This window comes from Indicator indicator, chromosome 4, assembly GCF_027791375.1.
Source record: "Indicator indicator isolate 239-I01 chromosome 4, UM_Iind_1.1, whole genome shotgun sequence".
Lineage (NCBI taxonomy): Eukaryota > Metazoa > Chordata > Aves > Piciformes > Indicatoridae > Indicator > Indicator indicator.
In genome coordinates, this window is record NC_072013.1 from 24,252,129 (window position 1) to 24,270,972 (window position 18,844).

The window sequence follows — 18,844 nt, forward strand, 5'->3', positions numbered from 1 at the left end:
ATTGCCATTCTGATTTAACAGAAACAGATTGTGTTTTGAAGTGCTCACAGGAAAGCCTGCACACTAAGAAACAAGCAGCCATACAGACAACATATGAAAATGATGGTACATTGACATACACAGAGCCAGCAAAAGGTTTCATATGCAACTGTCCTCAAAACAGGTGCAATTAACACTGACATATTGCAAATAAGCAACATTCAATCCTGTGTCTTCACAATGAATGTTGCCATATGTATTTATCATGAACAAGACAGAGAGACTTTCTACTCAATTACACTACAGGGTAAACCAACAACTTTCTTACTTCTTGCGGCTGCTCTGCAGTTACAACTGAAGTAGATGGTGAAACTTCTGACTTGGGACCCTGCGTTTCCTGCTCACTAATGGAACTGGTCTGCAAAAGTGAAAGCAAACATGTTACATCAGATACCACAGGTCTGATGAAGCATTCTCACATCCACAAAATGGAAACAAAAAACACTGCTGATTTTTATATGCAGTACACACACATGTAAAAATCCTCTTCTAAACAAACCCTGCTCCCTGATGAAAAAGCTATAAACCTGGAAATATTAAAATGCAAAACCTCATGGTAGGGAGCACAAATGCTGCAACAGCTTTCTTCTGCCAGCAAGGCCATGTATAATCTCATGCATGCAGGTATGGAATGATGTTTGAGAAGCTTGCCAATCATCCATAAACCAGCTTATTTCTCATGGTAGCTTACTACACTAAGAATTTTCTAGCACACAAGCCAGCAATTCTGCCACAAGAAAAATTCTTAAAGTAGTACTATTTAAAAAGTTGTTGAAAAATGGCTGGCCTCTGTCATTAAAAGAATCATGTCCACTTAATCATGTTGTCTTATATTTGACTAAAATTTAAGACTTAGCATCCACTACAAGCCCTCGATTGATATCACACTTAAATTAGCAACTACTAATTGTCAGCACAAGGGGGAAGTATGCTACAATTTCAGAGCTAAAGAAGCTGGGTGTGGAAGCAGGATACTGTCTATATTACAGTACTCCAAGGACATCATAAAAATCATGATTAACAAACATCAGATTAGACTTCACATAAATGATGTAATTAGCACCAAAGGCAACAACTAATGAATCACTCACTTCCCAGCCAGTTTAGACAGGAAGATGGCTCAAGTTCAGTTAGCTCACTACATATGTTCAGATATCTTTTTTGTTTTGTTTGTAATTGATTGGTAGGGCTGGGTCATTTTATGATCAAATTTATCATTATGTAATATGACCTTTAAAAAATGCTATGTGTGATTCAGCTTTAGCCACACCGCCAAATTATAAAAAAGTAAGCCTGTAAACAGGAATGAAAAGAAAACTAAGCTAGCTCTATTTAGTGGATTAAGTTATAGAGAAGTTAAGGAAGCAAAATATCTAATTTTAGAAGGTCATTTTTACTATGATAGGTCACAACAAAGTACGGAGACAAAACTACTAGCAAAAACTTACTTCTTCCCAAAAGGCTAGCAGAGAAGATGTAGACGAAGAAGAAACAGAATCCTTTGTTGTAATGGATATGAGGGATAAAAACGATCACTTATCACCCACAGGAAAACTTCAGATACCATATTAGCAGGCTAGCTAAATAAAATGTTTTATATGGCCAAATGATACTCATTAAAACTAAATTAACCCAAAGAAGGTAACGTGGACTATCTGTATAAGTGCATGTGAAACAAACTTGCTACTGGAAGTCATTAAGAAGAGTATCAGATTTTAATGTAATTTATCAGAAAATGCCACCAGCACTGCTATAGCAACTATGTATTTATTGCTGGATCTGCTGAATGGAAACTTCATTACCTATGGGCTTGATATTCTACATGTTACTGTTTTGAGTATACCTGCTAATTTCCAATGCAATGTTTTAAAATATCAAGGCCAGTAGATAAAAATCATTAATTAGATAGTAGCATATACCACGTTTCTCTCTTTTCCCTTCACCTCATCCGTACAGCACATTTTGTTGATCCGGCAAGAAAGCCAGCATGGACATTTTGCTACTGGGACAGCACATACACAAAGTGTATGCAAATACCACAGCATGTCCATGTGCTTTCTTTTGAGCAACAGTGACAATTTGGAAAAAATATATTAAAAAAACCCCAAACAAACAAACAAAACAAAAGAGTACACATTTCAGATATAAAATCTAAACAGAGATTTCTGAAGTTTTAACCAAACCCCCTTTAACTCAGCTCTGTAAATATAACAGATTATTCTTTCCAGTTAAAATTCTTGTTTTTATCCTAAATTGCATTTGGAGTGGGGGGGTGCTGAGAGAGGGAATCCCAGATGGATCAAGAATTCATGAAGTAAGGAAATGGGATTCAACACTGTATTTAACAGCTGCTTCCTCCAGGAATGTACAAGCCTTTTAAAGCGAAACACCCACTCACAGTTGTGATTTGTATGATTAGTTTACTAAGGATCAGAGGGTGTGTCATGACAAACTTATTATACCAACAGTTGTGGGCCCTCTGATTCTCTTCCCAGTTCCTTCCACTGTAACCACTCCATTAAGATCTGGAGCCAACTATTTTACATATCTGTTTAAACACTCCTTGAACTATGTGAATATTTTTTCCTTGTATTAGCTAGCAACTTGCAACTGTGAAGCATTTAATCCCTTATTTGTAACAGGCTGTGCTAGCCCTTCCAAAAAGCCCTGCATATATATTATTTAGCCAAATGTTTGAGATCAACCTGATCAAAGAAGTTAGAATGGGAAATCATTAACATGAACTTCTGTGAATACTTCCCAAAGGTGCCAGCTTCTCTACAAAACGCAAGCAATCTGACATCTACTGGATATCCAATTCCATGTCACAGTAATTTGGCTAGTATTCTAGACCCACACATGCCATGTTAGTGCCTAACTGCTGCTTTTATACAATGAAAGTTATAATTCAGTGATCACATTTTTATACTTATTTTATGTAATAACTCACTCTGAAAGTTAAATCACGTGCAAGGGGAGAGGTGTTGAAATATTCAAAAATGGAATCTTGAAAGTCTGGAAGTTTGAGACCTAAAACACAAAGCAGAACAGGCTTAACTAAAAGGCTGTTAACGTTGTAAATAGTATTTGAACGGTGTTAAAACACAGTAACTTTAATTACCTGAATCTGTTCTGTATTTGTCTTCCAGTTTTTTCTTCAAACCTTCCATCTCTTCCAACAGTTCCCTATTTTTTGCTTCTGATTCCTTTAATTTGCTAAAGCAACAAAATGTGAGCAAAATGCAATTTGAAATATCTCAAAAGCAGGAATGCCACTGCACAGGGTTGTTCACTTCTGGTCCTACCTCTCAAGAGTTTTGGAAAATGCTTCTTTCCTTTTAAGAAGCAGTGGCTGACTTTTAAAATGTTGTTTTTTTAAAGGCTGATTCATTTTGCCCTTGAATAGGCACCTTGTTATTTGAGACTAGACAGTGAAAACTGTACTTGAGACTCCTGCAATCACTGTAGATATCTGCCAAACAAAATTATTCTAAGAATAGTTTGACTCTTAATTCCCAAGAATATGTCTAATCTCCAGTTAGCCTAAGAAAAAGTACTGAATTAGCTTTTCTTCTACCCCCCCTTAGGTACCCAAGGTCTGCATCTTACTATCAAGCTATTCAAAGCAATGAAATGTTTAAAACATTTTTACAGTTCTCATTTGACTACGTAAGAAGTGTTCCATCTGTAGAACGGGATCTTTCTGGCAAAGTCCAATATTCCCAGTGCAAGGGACTACGTTAAGGAAGTTGTTACTAGTATAGTCAGCAGCTTAGAGCATGACACTAAAGCCAAACCAGAACCAAAGCCCTTTTTACCTTTCAAAAGATATGTTTGCATCTTTAACTTTTCGTAGCTCTTCTTGTACTAGTTGTTTGGCACGGATTTCTGCATCAAGGGCAGACTGTAATTCCAGCCTTGCTGACATATCCAACTTTTGACTGCGTCGCACTTTCCAAAGTGGATCCTGTTGCAGTAAGTTACAGAATATTAATATTAAATGTCTAAAGATATTTCTGTTCTTGTTCAAAGACAAATTAGTTTTCACACTGATTCAGAGAACACTCTTTTAATTAATTACGGACAGTATACCTGCTGCAGGGAAACCAGTCCATCATCAGACTTTGTTGCACAGAAAAGCAGTAACATGCAATCTTTATATTTGTTAAACCACTAATACAATACTCTTGAAACCAAAATGCTGGATTACTGAGCATGAAAGTCAAACTGAGAGGACCCGTTGAGAATGGTAAGTTTTTGTTGTTCAGTCTAGAAAAAGTTTATAAAATGTGCACAGTGACATATTTGACTTACGAACATGAGACAAGTGTCAATATTTAATGCAAAGCATACCAAATTAAAACATACTGAAAGTGGCAAAACCATGAAAAAAAATAGTCTGGGTGTCGAGATACCCAAGGTGCCTAGAATATTTGCCTAAACAATTTTTAAGCTTGCTAAGTATTACATGTAATATTTGTGCAATTCTGCCCTGCTACCTCCAGAAGCTAATATTCTGAGCTTTTCCAGGCATTTTTCAGTCTGGACTACATTTGTGATATCCCCTAATGAATACCTGTCTAGTCACACATGACCTTGCAAAGTAACAGCCATGAAAAAGAGAGGCACTTTTTATGTTGAGACATAACTGCCCTAGATCAGGCTCTGCTGAAGTTACAAAAACAGTTGCAATATCAAGTACAGTGTTTTTTATTCTGATATTAGCCAAAAGGAAAATGCCAACTTCATTTCACCCAATCTTTCTCCTCATCACATCTCTCAATATTATAATTGTCTCGATGATGTAGGCAAATGTGACAGGGAATGACACAGGCAGTCATAGCTTTCTCCTATTGTCTCCCATTCATAGGTTTGGAAGGGGTGAGTAACTTTTGATCTATAGAAGGCTGCAGAAGATGGACTGCATAGCAGACTGTGCTGACTAGCTTTGCTAAGGACATGGGCTTCCATGCTTAGCTACAAATGGTTCTCCTTTTCCTTACACAGGTAGTTAGTACCTGTGAAGGCAAACCAGCATTTTTATCTTTGAAACCATACTCCTTTGTGAGAGCTCCTACATTTTGCAGATTTTTTTTTTAATTCATGTTACTACTGTAAGGGAAAATGACAGCATAAGGTCCCATTGTTTTGCATGTAAATAAGGCTATGTGCTCTCAGTGTGTCACTAGTTTGTAACGTCAACCAACTAATAACTGTTTGCAAAAGAGAATTTACTTTTTTTTCCCCTCACTGTAACAGCAATTAAAATTATTCACTTGCAACTAATGTAGTCAGATACATTTCTGTATTCCCCTATAATGGTTTATTATTTCTTTTCTCCTCTGTACTGTTTAAAGCAGTTTGTACTGGTAGCTATTAGGATGACGCAACCTCTTCCTCTAATTATCAAATTCTGATCAGATTACCTAGATGGATTTCACAAGCAATAGATAAAAACTAGAAAGCAGAGCAGAGGATTTATCAGAAAAGAATTCTGATTATGGACAGGCAGCTGAAACTAAAAAGTAGCTTCTTAGATAATCTTATGACATTTCAAATCCTTTTTATTTTCTTACCAGTGTTCGTGACCCCAGACTGGAACTTCTCAATGATTCTAGTTCTTCTGTCATCTTGGAAGCTAATGCTTGGAGATATCCACGAGCATCCTTCTCATCACTTACCCTGTTGTACAGTTACAAAAACCTGTTACTTAACAGTTTCATCACCCACAGCACTAAATACTGTACCACCAAATAATCATAAATGTCTGCACTGGATTTATGGACATAACAGAAATGGACAGCACAGGGAAAATTCTCTCAGCAAGAGAAAAAGGTATACATCTTAGATTGTCTGCTTTAGATTTTTCTTTTATCTGATTCTCTTGATTGTGGCAGTTGCTAGGGAAACCGAAGTTTCCCTTTTGCCATCAGCAAGACTTCTGCATAGATTCATTGTTATTGTTTAGATCATGATCTGCATACACACTGCTTGCTCAATTTTTTAAGGGCTACCTTCAAAGCCTTTTTGTCTTCCGTGCAGGAAACACTTGCACACAGCTTGTTACTAAAACAAGTAACAGAGGGAAAAATTGACCTATGAATTAAGTGCAAGAGCTCATCTAGTACATAGATCTTTTAAATCATCATCATATTCCTGAATAAATATATCATAATATTCCAAATTGGGTGATGTAATGATCACTTTAAGAGACTGAAGCAAGCTGAGAGCAAAACCCTCTCCTTTGTACTTAATAGCACCTAACAATTTCCCTTGTCATTACTATTCAGCAATACTAGAAAGCAGAAAAGAAAGAGTTTATCAGCACTCAAAAGTACCATGCTTTAGTTGATCTCAGACAGAGAGAAAAGGCCTTGCTATACATTAAAAACCAAAAAAAGCCAATCACTGTTTCAAAAATCCAAAGTGGCCATCTGGGATCTTTAAACAGCACACACCATTGAATAATTTCTGCAATCTGAGCTTCCCAGTGAGCAACAGACTCCTTCTTTGCCGCTAGGTCTTGGAGTTCATCCTCTAGTTGTCTGTTCTGTGCTGTTAATTTGTCCACAAAGGAGCAGAGCTGAAACAAAAAAATAATTTCAGTTATGTCAGTTTCAGACTTTTTGCATACGTACATGTCTGCACACCTATGGAATCTAAACACAAGACCATCCTGGGCTATCTGGAAGCTCTAATACAGATCAAAGAATTGGAAGGGGTTCTTTTCTTATGAAACTGGAGACTAGCTCCTGAGCATGGAACATCACATTGCCAGTTCGCACAAGACAATCCAAAACCAAGGAAAAGAAAAAGCAAATGTAGAGGTCACTGAGAAGAATGAGGTTTAACTATAAGCAGGCAGTCTTTAGAAACGCTTCCTTTTTTGTACAGAAATCAGAAGGTGGTGTCCTCGGAGTGGTGGAAATCAATCCCACAAAAACCAATGCTGAGATACTAAAGTTACTCTTTAGCCAGATATGACCTTTCTATGGCAAAAATCGCATTTGTTTTTTCAGATACTGCTTGATTCACAGATCCCATTATGATCAGCATTAGACTAAACCAATATTGGAAAGTAACAAAGAATTATATTTTGTTTAAAATGGTTTCCTAAAATAATTACCCTCTCATTTTCTGTTGTTAGCTTTTTGTTATCTTCCAAGAGCATGGATCTTTCACGTTCATACTTCTCTTTCATTGTTCCTACTGCTTCCTCCATTTCACTGTGCCTAAGGAGGAGGACAAGAAATAGAAACACACTGTAACACTGCTGAACCTGTAGACTGGGATTTTCAAAAGTCAATAGAGTCAAGATGAAATACCAACCAGATGCCTATCCAATGCAATACACAAAAAAAGAAATCCGCAGTTAATGAATCATGCCCAAAAGCTTACCTCTCTCGCTTTGTTTTCTCCAATTTATCCTTTAATATCATGATCTCTTTCTGCAACGCAAGCTGATGGCTCTCAGAATCATGTACTTCCTTTTTCACATTTTTTACTTCCAAAACATGTGATGCTTCTCGTCGGACCAACTCCTCTTCATAAAACAAGATTTTCTTTTCCAGCTCAGACTTAATTTTGGAAAGTTCCTGCTGATGTTCCAGTGTGGCACCTGCTGCCCGGCCTCCCTGCTTCAGCTGCAGAAGAAGAAAAACCATCAGGAGTAGCCTATGATCTTTATATTTTGAGAATATTATTTTAAATTAGAATTGTCCAACTGGTAGCACTTGGGAAAAAAATTCATTTGGACACCAAGTGATTTCAATGGTGCCAGTCTACAAGCATTACTCCCTGTGACTATGCTGCTTACATGACCCTAAGTAAGAGGTTTAAATTGGTTGCAGAGATAACAGATTCAGACCACAGTGGTTTATTATCTGTTTAGAATTTATATAAACAGGACATTTTCAACACATTAGTGTTCAATGAGATATTAAAGTCTTTCAAGCAAAAAGGCAAATAAAGATCAACAGGTTAGGTCAGGTTTCTAGTGATGCTGTAGTTTTTAAGCCTCCCACAGGTATCAACAGTTGAGTAAGCAAACCTACTGCAGCTCCTGTGCCATAAGAAAATATTAGTCAAAAAACATGTAACCTTTAGAGCTTCCAATTCATTTTCCAATTGTTTGGAGAAGACTTCACTGTGCTCACGAAGCTTGCGTTCCTTTAATGCTTCTGCTGCCACTTCTTCAAGTTGTGCTTCCAGCTGTAACAAGGGTAATTTAAAGTCATTTTGATAAATACACAGTGATCTGTATCATTCATTTCCTGTCCTCCATATGGACAAGCAGCAAGATTTCCTTATTTCTTTTTCACATTGCAGCACTGTAACAATCATTTCAGAACGTCATGATAATTGTTTTGCCTTCAGTGATCCAGACATCCATGTCTCACACAGTAAAATTACTATATGTCTTTTGTGCTAGTATGAAATACATGAAGTATGTGCAGGGATAACCGCACAGTTTCTGTCAATGCTAAGAGAAGGAAATGGCACTGTGACGTCATTGCAGTAGTGAAAGACAACAGTTTCCCATGAGTACAGGTCAGGTCCATGCTACTAATGAAGCTCAAAAATCCCAAACTTCAATCCAAATTATTGCAAAATACTTCAAAAATGAACACTGAACATTTTTACCTTGCAATTATGGAAAAGAATAAGCTTGATCATCCAGTTTATCAACCTCAGAAAGATTATCAGAAAAACAATTTAAATTCAGTGGTAACTAAGGCAACTGTTCAATTCAAGCAAAACTAGTAATTTAAAAATCTGACAGGATGACTAAGATTTGCTTTTCTGTATTCAAATTCAACTAGCAAAGCTATTTTTAAAAGGGCTGTGTTTAGAGTTGTGAGCCAAGATAATGAACTTCTAAGACTGTTCTGAAGAGAAGACTGATACAGCTGTTCGGAAAGAGAAAACAGAGGAATTTGTAAGAATGACAGGAGATGATAACATTTGAATGCCTGTTGCACTCTGTTCTAAGGACCAGGGGCCACAGCCCTTTGCATCAAATATGGTGCCACAGCCTTTTCCAGTTAACTACCACCTCTTATTCATGGATAAAAACCTGAGAAATTCAATCTCATATTTTCACAGACTGTCCTTCAATTTGCTAGAAGTTTTCTGGCAATGTTTATAAGGCCCTTGAATTTCTAGCCTACACTTCACCCAGGGAATACATAAAATTTGATTATTTTTCAGTGATTAAAACACTGAATCAATAACCACATTAGCTGTTTCTCATGCCCTCTTCTGGTCATCCACTTCATCTTATGTAGAACTATGAAGTGCCTAGTATACTAATTGGAAATTAACCTGCTTAAAATTATTACAGATATTCTGTACAACTTCCTTTCCTCTACAGAGGAAAGAAAACCACATTTAGTCTCTATCACTATTCCTCCCTCCAGCTAAAGAGAAAAATTCAGCCATAAAAAAATAAATGACATCAGAACACTCCAACCTCAAGCACAGAAGGACATTAAGCTTTCTAAGTTTCATGCTGTGAGAGTCTACAAGAATCAAAACACAAGAACTAAGAATGTAACATGAATAGTTTCCTCCAGATTAAAAATCAGCCTGAGTATCCAAAAAAATAAGATGACTCAGTAGATTTCCTGATACATCAGTAAAAAATTTAGAAACAAATTCAAGATCTAATTTCTGAACCATAGCAAAGGAATATGAAAGTTACTGGGGCAATTTCTTACAGATGGGCAAAGTAAATAATCATTAATGGTCACAAGTTTTCAACACAATCACATACAAGATAATGATAAGCAGCAGCTGAAGCGTTATTTTATCAAGCTACCTCTTTTCTGATCTTCTCTGATTTACGGATGTCCTGTCGCATAGCATCAATTTTCTGCATGCTCACTTCCATCTCCTCTTCTTTGTCACGAAGTTGCCGGGACAGCTTCTGCTTTTGAGACCGCAAGTCTCCCATCCTCTCACTGAGCTCAGAGAACTCCTGCACAGCTAGTTTTCTTTGCTGGTGGGCATCCCTCAATTCTTTGGACTGCATCTTTAATCTCTCGGAGGCTTCCACAAGTTGCTGGTTTAAATAATAATAAAAAAATTATAATATAAAAAGACTAATTTTAGCTCCATATGTTCATTCAAAGAAGAAAGGAACTGGGCCTATACAAGCATGACTTGAAAGCTCAACTGCCTCACATAACTTTACATACTATTTGTCATTCTTAATTTACACTTCGTTTTGTTTTCTGGCTAAGTAGCTTTGACAACATGCTAAGGTAGTAGTTATTCTGCTTCTAGTGTGGCAACTCCAAGAGTACCTTTGGTGTTTCAGAAATTTTTCTCACAAATCTGACTACACAAGGCCATGTCACTTATAAATAACTTAATTTTAGATTACCACCATATACCTGCACAATAGTAACCCTTTTTAAAAGTATATTTTAGTGGACAGCACATTCAGGTAAGCCATCAGGTATATCATGCCAGCCCTGAGATGCTGCAGCAGACCTTTTGAAACACCTTCAGAAAACTGAGAAAGATTCCTTAGGACAAACTGTGAAGCTCTAATACTTCAAGGTATAAAAGCCTTTTCCTTTACAGCAAGAGGTTAACAAAAATTAATAAGATTAAAACAAAACCTGAATGTTCTACAGAAAATAATTTGAGAGTGGGAGAAAAAAAAGAGTAAGAAAACAAGCAAAAATAGACATATATACTGACCAAAGGACTTCTAAAAAACTTGGCCATTAGTAAGAATATTGCAGGAGCACTCATTAACTTCCCAAAAGGCATGTGTTCAAACGAAAAGAAGCAGATTTGCCTTCTCTGCTACTGAGACATTCTGGTAAATACTCCTTACCAGAGGTTAACAGACAGAAGAAATACCGTTAAAAATCTAGTGGACACAAACCTCATGGATTACTTTAGGGTCCAAATCAAACATGAGCAATATGAAATTAATGGGTTCACTAACATCTCAGACTAGTTTTAAAAGGCAGCATTTAAATTAATAAAGCTGCAGCAGAAGTGTTTGCAATTAACTTTACACGACCAATTTTAAAGTCTTTAGCTCAATACCTTATGAAGGTCCTCCTTGTCTTGCCGCAGTACCCTGCACTGTTTTTCTAGTCCTTTCAACTTGTGTATAGAGTCTTCATGCTCTTGTCGAAAAGCTACTGCATCTGCAAGCTGTCCTTCCAGCTTACTTATATCTGTAGAATAATACATATGAAAGGTAACAGGTACTAAATTTACACCAATAAAGCAAGGAATATTACTCAAGCAAACTGGCATTATCACTTTGCTTAGAAAAATAACTTCTTGCCTGCTCCCACCATTTCAGACTGTTTAATGTAATTGCGGGGCACTGACACCTCCAAATAATTTTAATTGTCTTTGGATACTAAAGAAATCCTCTTAAAAGACTGTGATCTCTAAGTGAAAAAGTTTTGGCAACAGGGTTTTGTCTTGCTTTTGAGGAATGCAGCTTTTAGCCCTGGAAAACACTAAAATAAACCTGAGTTGTTCTAAATCCAGGTCTAGTAATTTTTCTCCTAAATAGTTTTCATTATATGTCAAGTAAGGCTACAGTCATTAGTGTATCTAGCAAGACAGGAAAAGACTATTTCCTCGAGTAGATAAGAGCTAACCATCTGGTAAGGAAACACCATCCTGCATGAGGCAGGCCGGAGACCTGACTGCTTATATTCCTGGTTGTGTGTTCCCTTGGTAGTTCTCTCTTTACTGTTGCAGAAAATTAAAGCAATTTGATTTGAAATAATGACCTTGACGAGCAACAAATCAATCACTTTTATATATTTCTGCTTTGTCAGCTGGTAAGCAAATGAACTGCCATTCTCCATTTTAGTTACTATTTCTTTTAATCAAATAAACAAAATTTTTTGCAGGGAATAACTGTCTGACTCCACCCATGTCCGTGACAGAACAGGAAATTTGACCTATGTTTTCAGGGACCCCAAGCACTGCTGTAACAATTAAAGTAGCATTCCTTTTCTCACTTCAGCACAAACCTCTCCCCACCCTATATGAACCAAGACTACTATTTTTTAAGCCAAACCATAGTGCTATACTTTTTATATTTAGCAGACACCATCTACTGAGGAGCTAGATAAACCTGAAGCATTTGCAGAAGTAGCACCTTGACCTAACTGTTTTGACTCAAATCTAATTTCAGACTACACAAGAGTAGCTTTTTTGGGAAGGATAATCTACGTAAGAGAGCTGAGTTGTTTTTTTGCAATGCATGTACCTACAAAGGGGGTATATTGGCAAACTGCAGGGGAAAAAGTAATAAATCAACATCTCAGCATCTGAACTCACGCTGCATTACAGGCCCCTATAAACCTCTCAGCCAAGTCACCAGGATTCAAAGCTCTCATTCTGTTTATCTCTGATTCACACTTAAAAATTAGATGTTAACAGGAGGTTTGTATAGATAAACTAATAGCACCATCAAGCAACAGATTTTCAGTGATATGGATGAGTCAGTCTTCTCCTAGGACAGATGCCAGTATTTGTTTTTCTGCAATGCTTGGTGCTTCCTAATTAACGCATCACCAGACAGAAACACAAAGGAAGCAGGAGCTCGGAAATATTTAAATGTGAATTATTACTACACATTCCCTGCACCTATTCCCTTATGTTACTAAAGAACAAGTATTTTCTACCCAGTCTTACACCTGCCTCCACAGAAAACCCCTCCAAAACAACACTCCCTCAAAAAAGGAGGGTAAAAGAAGGGGATCTCCTGAGATTTTTAGGGAAACAAGAGTCACACAAAATATTTAATTGAACCCATCCACACAATTCATTATACTCTAGACTCCCCATGCTAGTATATGTTATCAGGCCAAAGAAGAGGAAGAAAAAGTTCAGCATTCATCTGGAAAACTGAAATGCCTCTTAATAATGAATGAGATTTAAAATCCCCTTTGTTTTTTTAGCACCTCAAGAACATTAATTCAACTTATTGCAAAACCACAGTAAATAATGTTACCAAGCAAAATAAATTGCATTACTATAAGTAGCATGCTAAAGGTTTACCTGTTAATTTGTTCTTCAACCGTTCAATTTCTTCATTTAATTTTTTAATCTCCTTATCACGGCTTGTATTTACTGTAACACAAACTGGACCTTGGAGGTTCTGTACTGTCTGCGTAGATTCTTAAAAATCAGAAAAGGAAAGAAAGGTTTTCAACAAAATATATCCCAATTCCTCCTAATGAGCAGAACAAATAATCTAAACAAGAATAAACCACTAACCTTGCAATTTTCTGTTCAAATCCTGCTTTTCTTGCTCTAATTTCCGTATCTTTTTTTCATAGCCTTCTATTTGTGAAGTGTTCTTTAAGTCGTGCTGTACATCCGTATCTTTGGTTACAGGCTCAGATTGCATCACAGTCTTTAAAGTGCCTCTATCAGATAAAGAGCTGAAAACACATAAGTTAGAACACTTTAATAAATACTCACAGCAGTCTCTAGCAGCACCATGCTGGGATTTCACCAAATACATACCTTAAATTTACAAGAACAATTAGGGCAGTAATTGATACTGTTGAGACCACTGTAGATGAAGCTGTTATTCCCTAGCAACTGTGTATACTGCCGTAGGATTGGGATACCTGCACTCAGGACTTTAATGATGCAGGTGTACATTCATTTCACAAACTGCTAAAGAGATTTAAGATGTTAACTCTCCTATGCCAAAACTTACTACTACAGGACAGCAAAGTAAGCAGGTAAGTGTACCTGCACTGAGAGAGAGTTGAGACACCAACTCAAAAGTTGACAATGTGACAAAGATAGATTAAGCCACACAATTTCACTCTGATGAGATGTGTTTACTATATTCTTTCTGAATTAGTATAGCATGGATTAATGAACCCAGCAAAGGGAGAAAAAAAAAAAAGAATAGCAATCAGGTCAGAATAACCTTAGCATCAGAGGACAAGTAAATGTTTGAGGGATCTCTGAAGTCAGAGGCAGGTAATCTCACAGCTGGACAAAGTGATAACAGTTTGTCCATGCTCACAACCATGTATGTTAGCTTAGCCTGCCAGCAGGATTTTGGAGAAAAGATCTAATCCTGAACTTTTCCTGATAGACATACAACATGGACAAAACTTGCTCTCAGTCTCTCAATGCTGGAACACCAAGTTTATACTAAATTGGAAGTGACATATATAGTCCCTTAACTTTCATTCATTTCAAGTAGATAAAATATTAAATACAAAAGCATCTAAACTTGGTAAGCATGATTGAAATATGTTTAGACATTTGGGGGAAAAAAAGGGATAAAAGTTTATCCACAGGTACATCTATGGACATCAACCTTTCTACATGGTTACAGAATAAGGATTTCCTAGAATTAGCTGCAACAAGTTTAACAACCAACATATTCCTTGCTTACCTATCGGTTGTGTATGTAAATCCAACGAATGGTAAATGCAATCCAGAAAAGCCTGTATGAGAACTTGGCGGCACCACTTCCTGCATGAAAACAACATGCATGAAAATCCAAGAGAACCCACCCAAGCAATTTATTTAGCCTCAACAGTTAAAGAGAGACAACTACCATACAAACTTCCTCAGCGTATACCAATCGACAAGTAGCATTTACACTTTATTGTGTAGTCTTCCATTGTCCCTGCACCTTATTTCAGATGGGTCACTTTATGTAACGACCTGAATTTAGGAGCCTTTTGAACTACAACTTGAAAGGGCAGCACTTCAACAAGTTCAAAGCACAATGCAATTAGCAAAAGAAAATTTGAAATGTCAAGTTCCTAATTAAAAGTGAGCTGGCACCAAAATGCATGCTATTACTTTTAGTATGCTAGTCATAACTACATATATAATCAAAAAGAATGCCAAAAGCTCTTAATTTCTTGGAATACAAACTGATGAACCACAATAGTCCTCTGCTCCTCCTGACCCAAGTTTTTAAACAACTACACAACAGAAATGGAGGGAAGCATCAATGTCCATACTCTAAAGTGAGTAGAAAAGCAGCAGTGTGACTCTCTCACCTGCACACCCGTGATTGCAAGCTGCATGAAGAATGTATGTGTATTTCTGAAGACATATTGGGTTTTTTTCACCCTTAAATAGGAATAAAAGCAAGTACTACCTCCTTGAAAAGGTAAACTAAAAGGGCAACTAAAGAAATTTTTTCCCATCTAGATATGTTTTAACTCGGACCATGTAACATTAGTCCACCTTGGCACATGCTACCATCTAGAAAAGCAGCTCACGATTTCTGATAACCCAAAATTCCAGAGATTAAAAGATTTGAACTTTTCACACTTTAAATTACTTATTTTTAATCTCTTACATTACTTATTTTTGAACTACCTTATAGTGCAGCAAGATTGCACATTTGCATTAGTAATATTTAAAAACAAAGACTCACTGGATTTCTTAATACATCATCATCTACATCAAAGTTTGAGGTGTCAGAAGGACTGCTAACATCTGGAATGTAAGGTGCTTCTAGATTTCGGATGTTGTCCCAATTAAGTCCTTCAAAAAACGCATGAGACTTAAAATCCTCTATTCCATTCTGTCCCAGTCTACGCTCCCTACTGCAGATAAGTCGCTGAATAAGATCTTTCGCTTCTTCGGATACATCTGTAACATGGGATGGAAACTGAAATCGTTCCTGAAAAAAAACAACAAAACAGAGGAATTTTTAGAGAAGAAATCCCTTCCATAGCTTTCAACAGCAGTTTCAAAAAGAACATGCTGAACTGCACCAATAAAATTGGAAATTAATAGTCAAACACTGTTCTAGTTCTGGCAAGCAGCAGAAGAGCACAATGCCACACACTTACTGATAAGATTTTTGTGTGTGTGTGTCTGACAATGGATTTCAGAAACAAGTAATCATTTCTCAATTACTTTAATAATACAGATCTGTTTGAAAATAGCTTCAATCATAAAAGCTCTATGAAGAAAAGTAAATTTGTTTTGAGACATATGGGAATTTGACACAATACAATATATTAAAGATCATACAATAAAGGCAGACCCTCACTGGTATTATTAGTCACAAATCCACTGATCTCCTGAAGATGTATTTCTTGAGATTTCATTCATTTCAACTCTTAAAAGGCTACAATGATAGTCAATGCTTTAGAAAATACTGTTATATTTAAGGATGTATTTTTCTAATTTATAGATAAGATACTTGGTTTTCTTACCAAAATATAATCTACATTTAGCTAAGACTAATGTTGCCATAAATCAACAGAAGATCTAAAAATACTGTTTACCATTAACACCTGAAATTACTCTAGATAAGGATCGGGAAAACTTTTCTGTACTTTAGCTTGCTACTACCACTGAGTAGTTAGAAAAGGCTTTACCTGTTTTGTTGTGGTTTTGGTGGTTTTTTTTTTTTGTTGTTGTTGTTTTGTTTTTTGTGTTTCTTTGTTGTTGGGTTTTTTGTTTGATTGTGTGGGGTGTTTTTTGTTGTTGCTTGTTTCCAGTAAGAGCACATATATCTCTTTTTATAACACAACTTCTCAAGTTTAAAAGAAATCATTAGGGACCAAACCAGTGTAATTGAAATGAAGCTTAAAAATTTCCATTAAAACATATCCAATCATAGTATTTTAATCTTATTTGGACACACAATGAATAAGTCTGTAAGACAACAGCTTCAAGTGTCCTCTCAAATAGTTTAAGAGCCAGGTAGTCAGATCTTGCAACTACTTAGTTCATTGAAGAAATTAGAGAGAGATTAATATTCATCACAGCAAGGGTGTCAGCTCTGGCAAAGATTTCATGTCTTATCCACCACTGCCTCACTGTGAGAGCACAGGACTACAATCACGGATAAACTGCACTCATCCTGGGGAGAAGAAAATGAAACAATACACACTCTGCAGTAGCTTCTGGCTATGTAAGGATGAGTACACACATAAATAGACTCTCCTAATACAGGTCCCGAAAGGACAACATGAACTGGTTTATTCTCATTCTCTAATGTTCAAATGCACCCAGAAATTCCTACACTTCTCTAAACTTTGACCCTGGACAAATCCCCTGACCTCATGATCTTCATACATCTCAAGTTCATGTTTTTCTAGCACTTCTACTCCAGGCAACTCCCCCTGACTTCAGGTTCTTCACACAACTCATGTCTACATTGGTTGATTTGTCTGTTCCCTTTTTTGTACTGTTATCAGTGTGACAGCAAATGTGCACAACTGTGTAAGCAACACATTTCTTCATTTCCCCTAACACAGTCCAGAGGACATTTTCAATGGGCCTACCATTCTGTGATGACTGCTTATATTTTCCAGTAAGAACATCAGCATCTAGAGAAAAGTTTCCATCTGACAAAGAATTCCATTTTTGCAGTTCAGAGAAGCAAATATTTGTAAAACCTGAACCAACAAACTTACACATCTACAACATCACAAAAAACAAGGAACCACTACCACTTCAAAATCTTTAAGTGATAACAGATCCTCAGTAAAAACTATAAACTCAGTGAATACACAGAGACTCAGTAGAGTTCTTACTTCATGATTCATAATCTTCCCATAGGTTTCTACTAATGACTCTGCATAAAAGGGTGTTTCACCATACAGCATTTCATACATGCAGACACCCAGTGACCACCAGTCACATTCTGGTCCATATTTTCCCATTCCATCTTCCATTGCTTGTAGTATCTCAGGGGAGATGTAGTCAGGTGTACCCACTGCTACTGATGACTGCACCTTAAAAATAAGGCAAACATAATTTTTTTTTTAAGTTTTCAGCAACCCCCAGCGACCTTCTCGCTCACACACTAGTATTTACGACAGAGACATCACCATATCATTCTGGAAGAGATTTAACAAATCAGAGCAACAAAATAAAGAAATATTAAGAAAATAACAGACACCAAATATTAAGCTCCAGTATACTTCTATCTACATAAAATCAGTTGATGTGTTTTATTCTAAACACAGCAGAACCCTAAAATAAATAACAGACATTGTGAAGGCAGAAAGACAAGTGCAGAATGTATTTTGGTTTTCTGTCCTTTTATACCTGAATATTGCAATTGACTGCCTGAAGTTGAAGTGAAAAACAACAAAGTAGGAAACTTCAAGCCTTGTGCCTCCAACAGGACTTTGGGTTCTTTGACCATGGGTCACCTCACATGATGCCCTGTCTGCTGGTGGGAGATGGGGTGCCTCTCTCTCAAAGGGGGAGGTTTATATCACAGGGGTTGGCTGGACTTGTTAATCGAGCTTTAAACTGGATTTGAACGGGGGAAGGGGAAAAACCATGCTTGCTGGGAGCAAGCCTGGGATGCTTGTGAGGTGGCATGCCAGCTCCACTGCTGCTTCAAGGGAGGTAGGGGACAATCAGCCATGTGTTGGGGAAAATGCAAAGGGTATTGAGGAGTTGGGACTCACCGGACAACCTGGGAATGATCAAGTAGATGGGAAAGAGAAGGGGGATAATGATATTACCAGGCCTTCATGTGATAGGCTGAGGGATGACACACCAGGGTGGGAGGGATGGGGGCGCTAGTAAGGGCCTTCAGCCTGTTGCCATGCAGCATGCTGGGGACACAGAAACACAGTCTAATTTTCATACAGAGATGAGCTTCACTGTGAGGGTCATAGAGCACTGGAGCAGGCTCCTCAGAGAGGTTGTGGAGTCTCTTTCTCTGGAGACTTTCAAGACCCATCTGGACGCATTCCTGTGCGACCTGTGTTAGATTCTATGGTCCTGCTCTGGCAGGGGGCTGGACTAGATCTCCGCAGGCCCCTCCCAAACCCTAACATCC

The 18,844-nt window shown here is 37.2% G+C and overlaps 1 protein-coding gene across 4 annotated transcripts in view; it reads right to left on the minus strand.

Annotated features, from left to right (window-relative positions):
• CDC42BPB (CDC42 binding protein kinase beta) overlaps positions 1-18,844 on the minus strand; it is a 92,881-nt gene that overhangs the window by 21,420 nt on the left and 52,617 nt on the right. For all 4 annotated transcript variants that reach the window (XM_054400401.1, XM_054400400.1, XM_054400399.1 and 1 more), the window contains exons 7-22: positions 17,580-17,780; positions 15,461-15,709; positions 14,459-14,538; positions 13,312-13,478; positions 13,093-13,212; positions 11,107-11,240; positions 9,860-10,102; positions 8,140-8,250; positions 7,438-7,682; positions 7,166-7,271; positions 6,498-6,622; positions 5,616-5,721; positions 3,858-4,006; positions 3,161-3,255; positions 2,990-3,069; positions 308-397 (exon numbers count right to left, since the gene is read on the minus strand). In XM_054400401.1, coding sequence (XP_054256376.1) covers positions 308-397; positions 2,990-3,069; positions 3,161-3,255; positions 3,858-4,006; positions 5,616-5,721; positions 6,498-6,622; positions 7,166-7,271; positions 7,438-7,682; positions 8,140-8,250; positions 9,860-10,102; positions 11,107-11,240; positions 13,093-13,212; positions 13,312-13,478; positions 14,459-14,538; positions 15,461-15,709; positions 17,580-17,780 — 2,301 coding nt within the window. The remainder of the gene's footprint in view (positions 1-307; positions 398-2,989; positions 3,070-3,160; positions 3,256-3,857; positions 4,007-5,615; positions 5,722-6,497; positions 6,623-7,165; positions 7,272-7,437; positions 7,683-8,139; positions 8,251-9,859; positions 10,103-11,106; positions 11,241-13,092; positions 13,213-13,311; positions 13,479-14,458; positions 14,539-15,460; positions 15,710-17,579; positions 17,781-18,844) is intronic.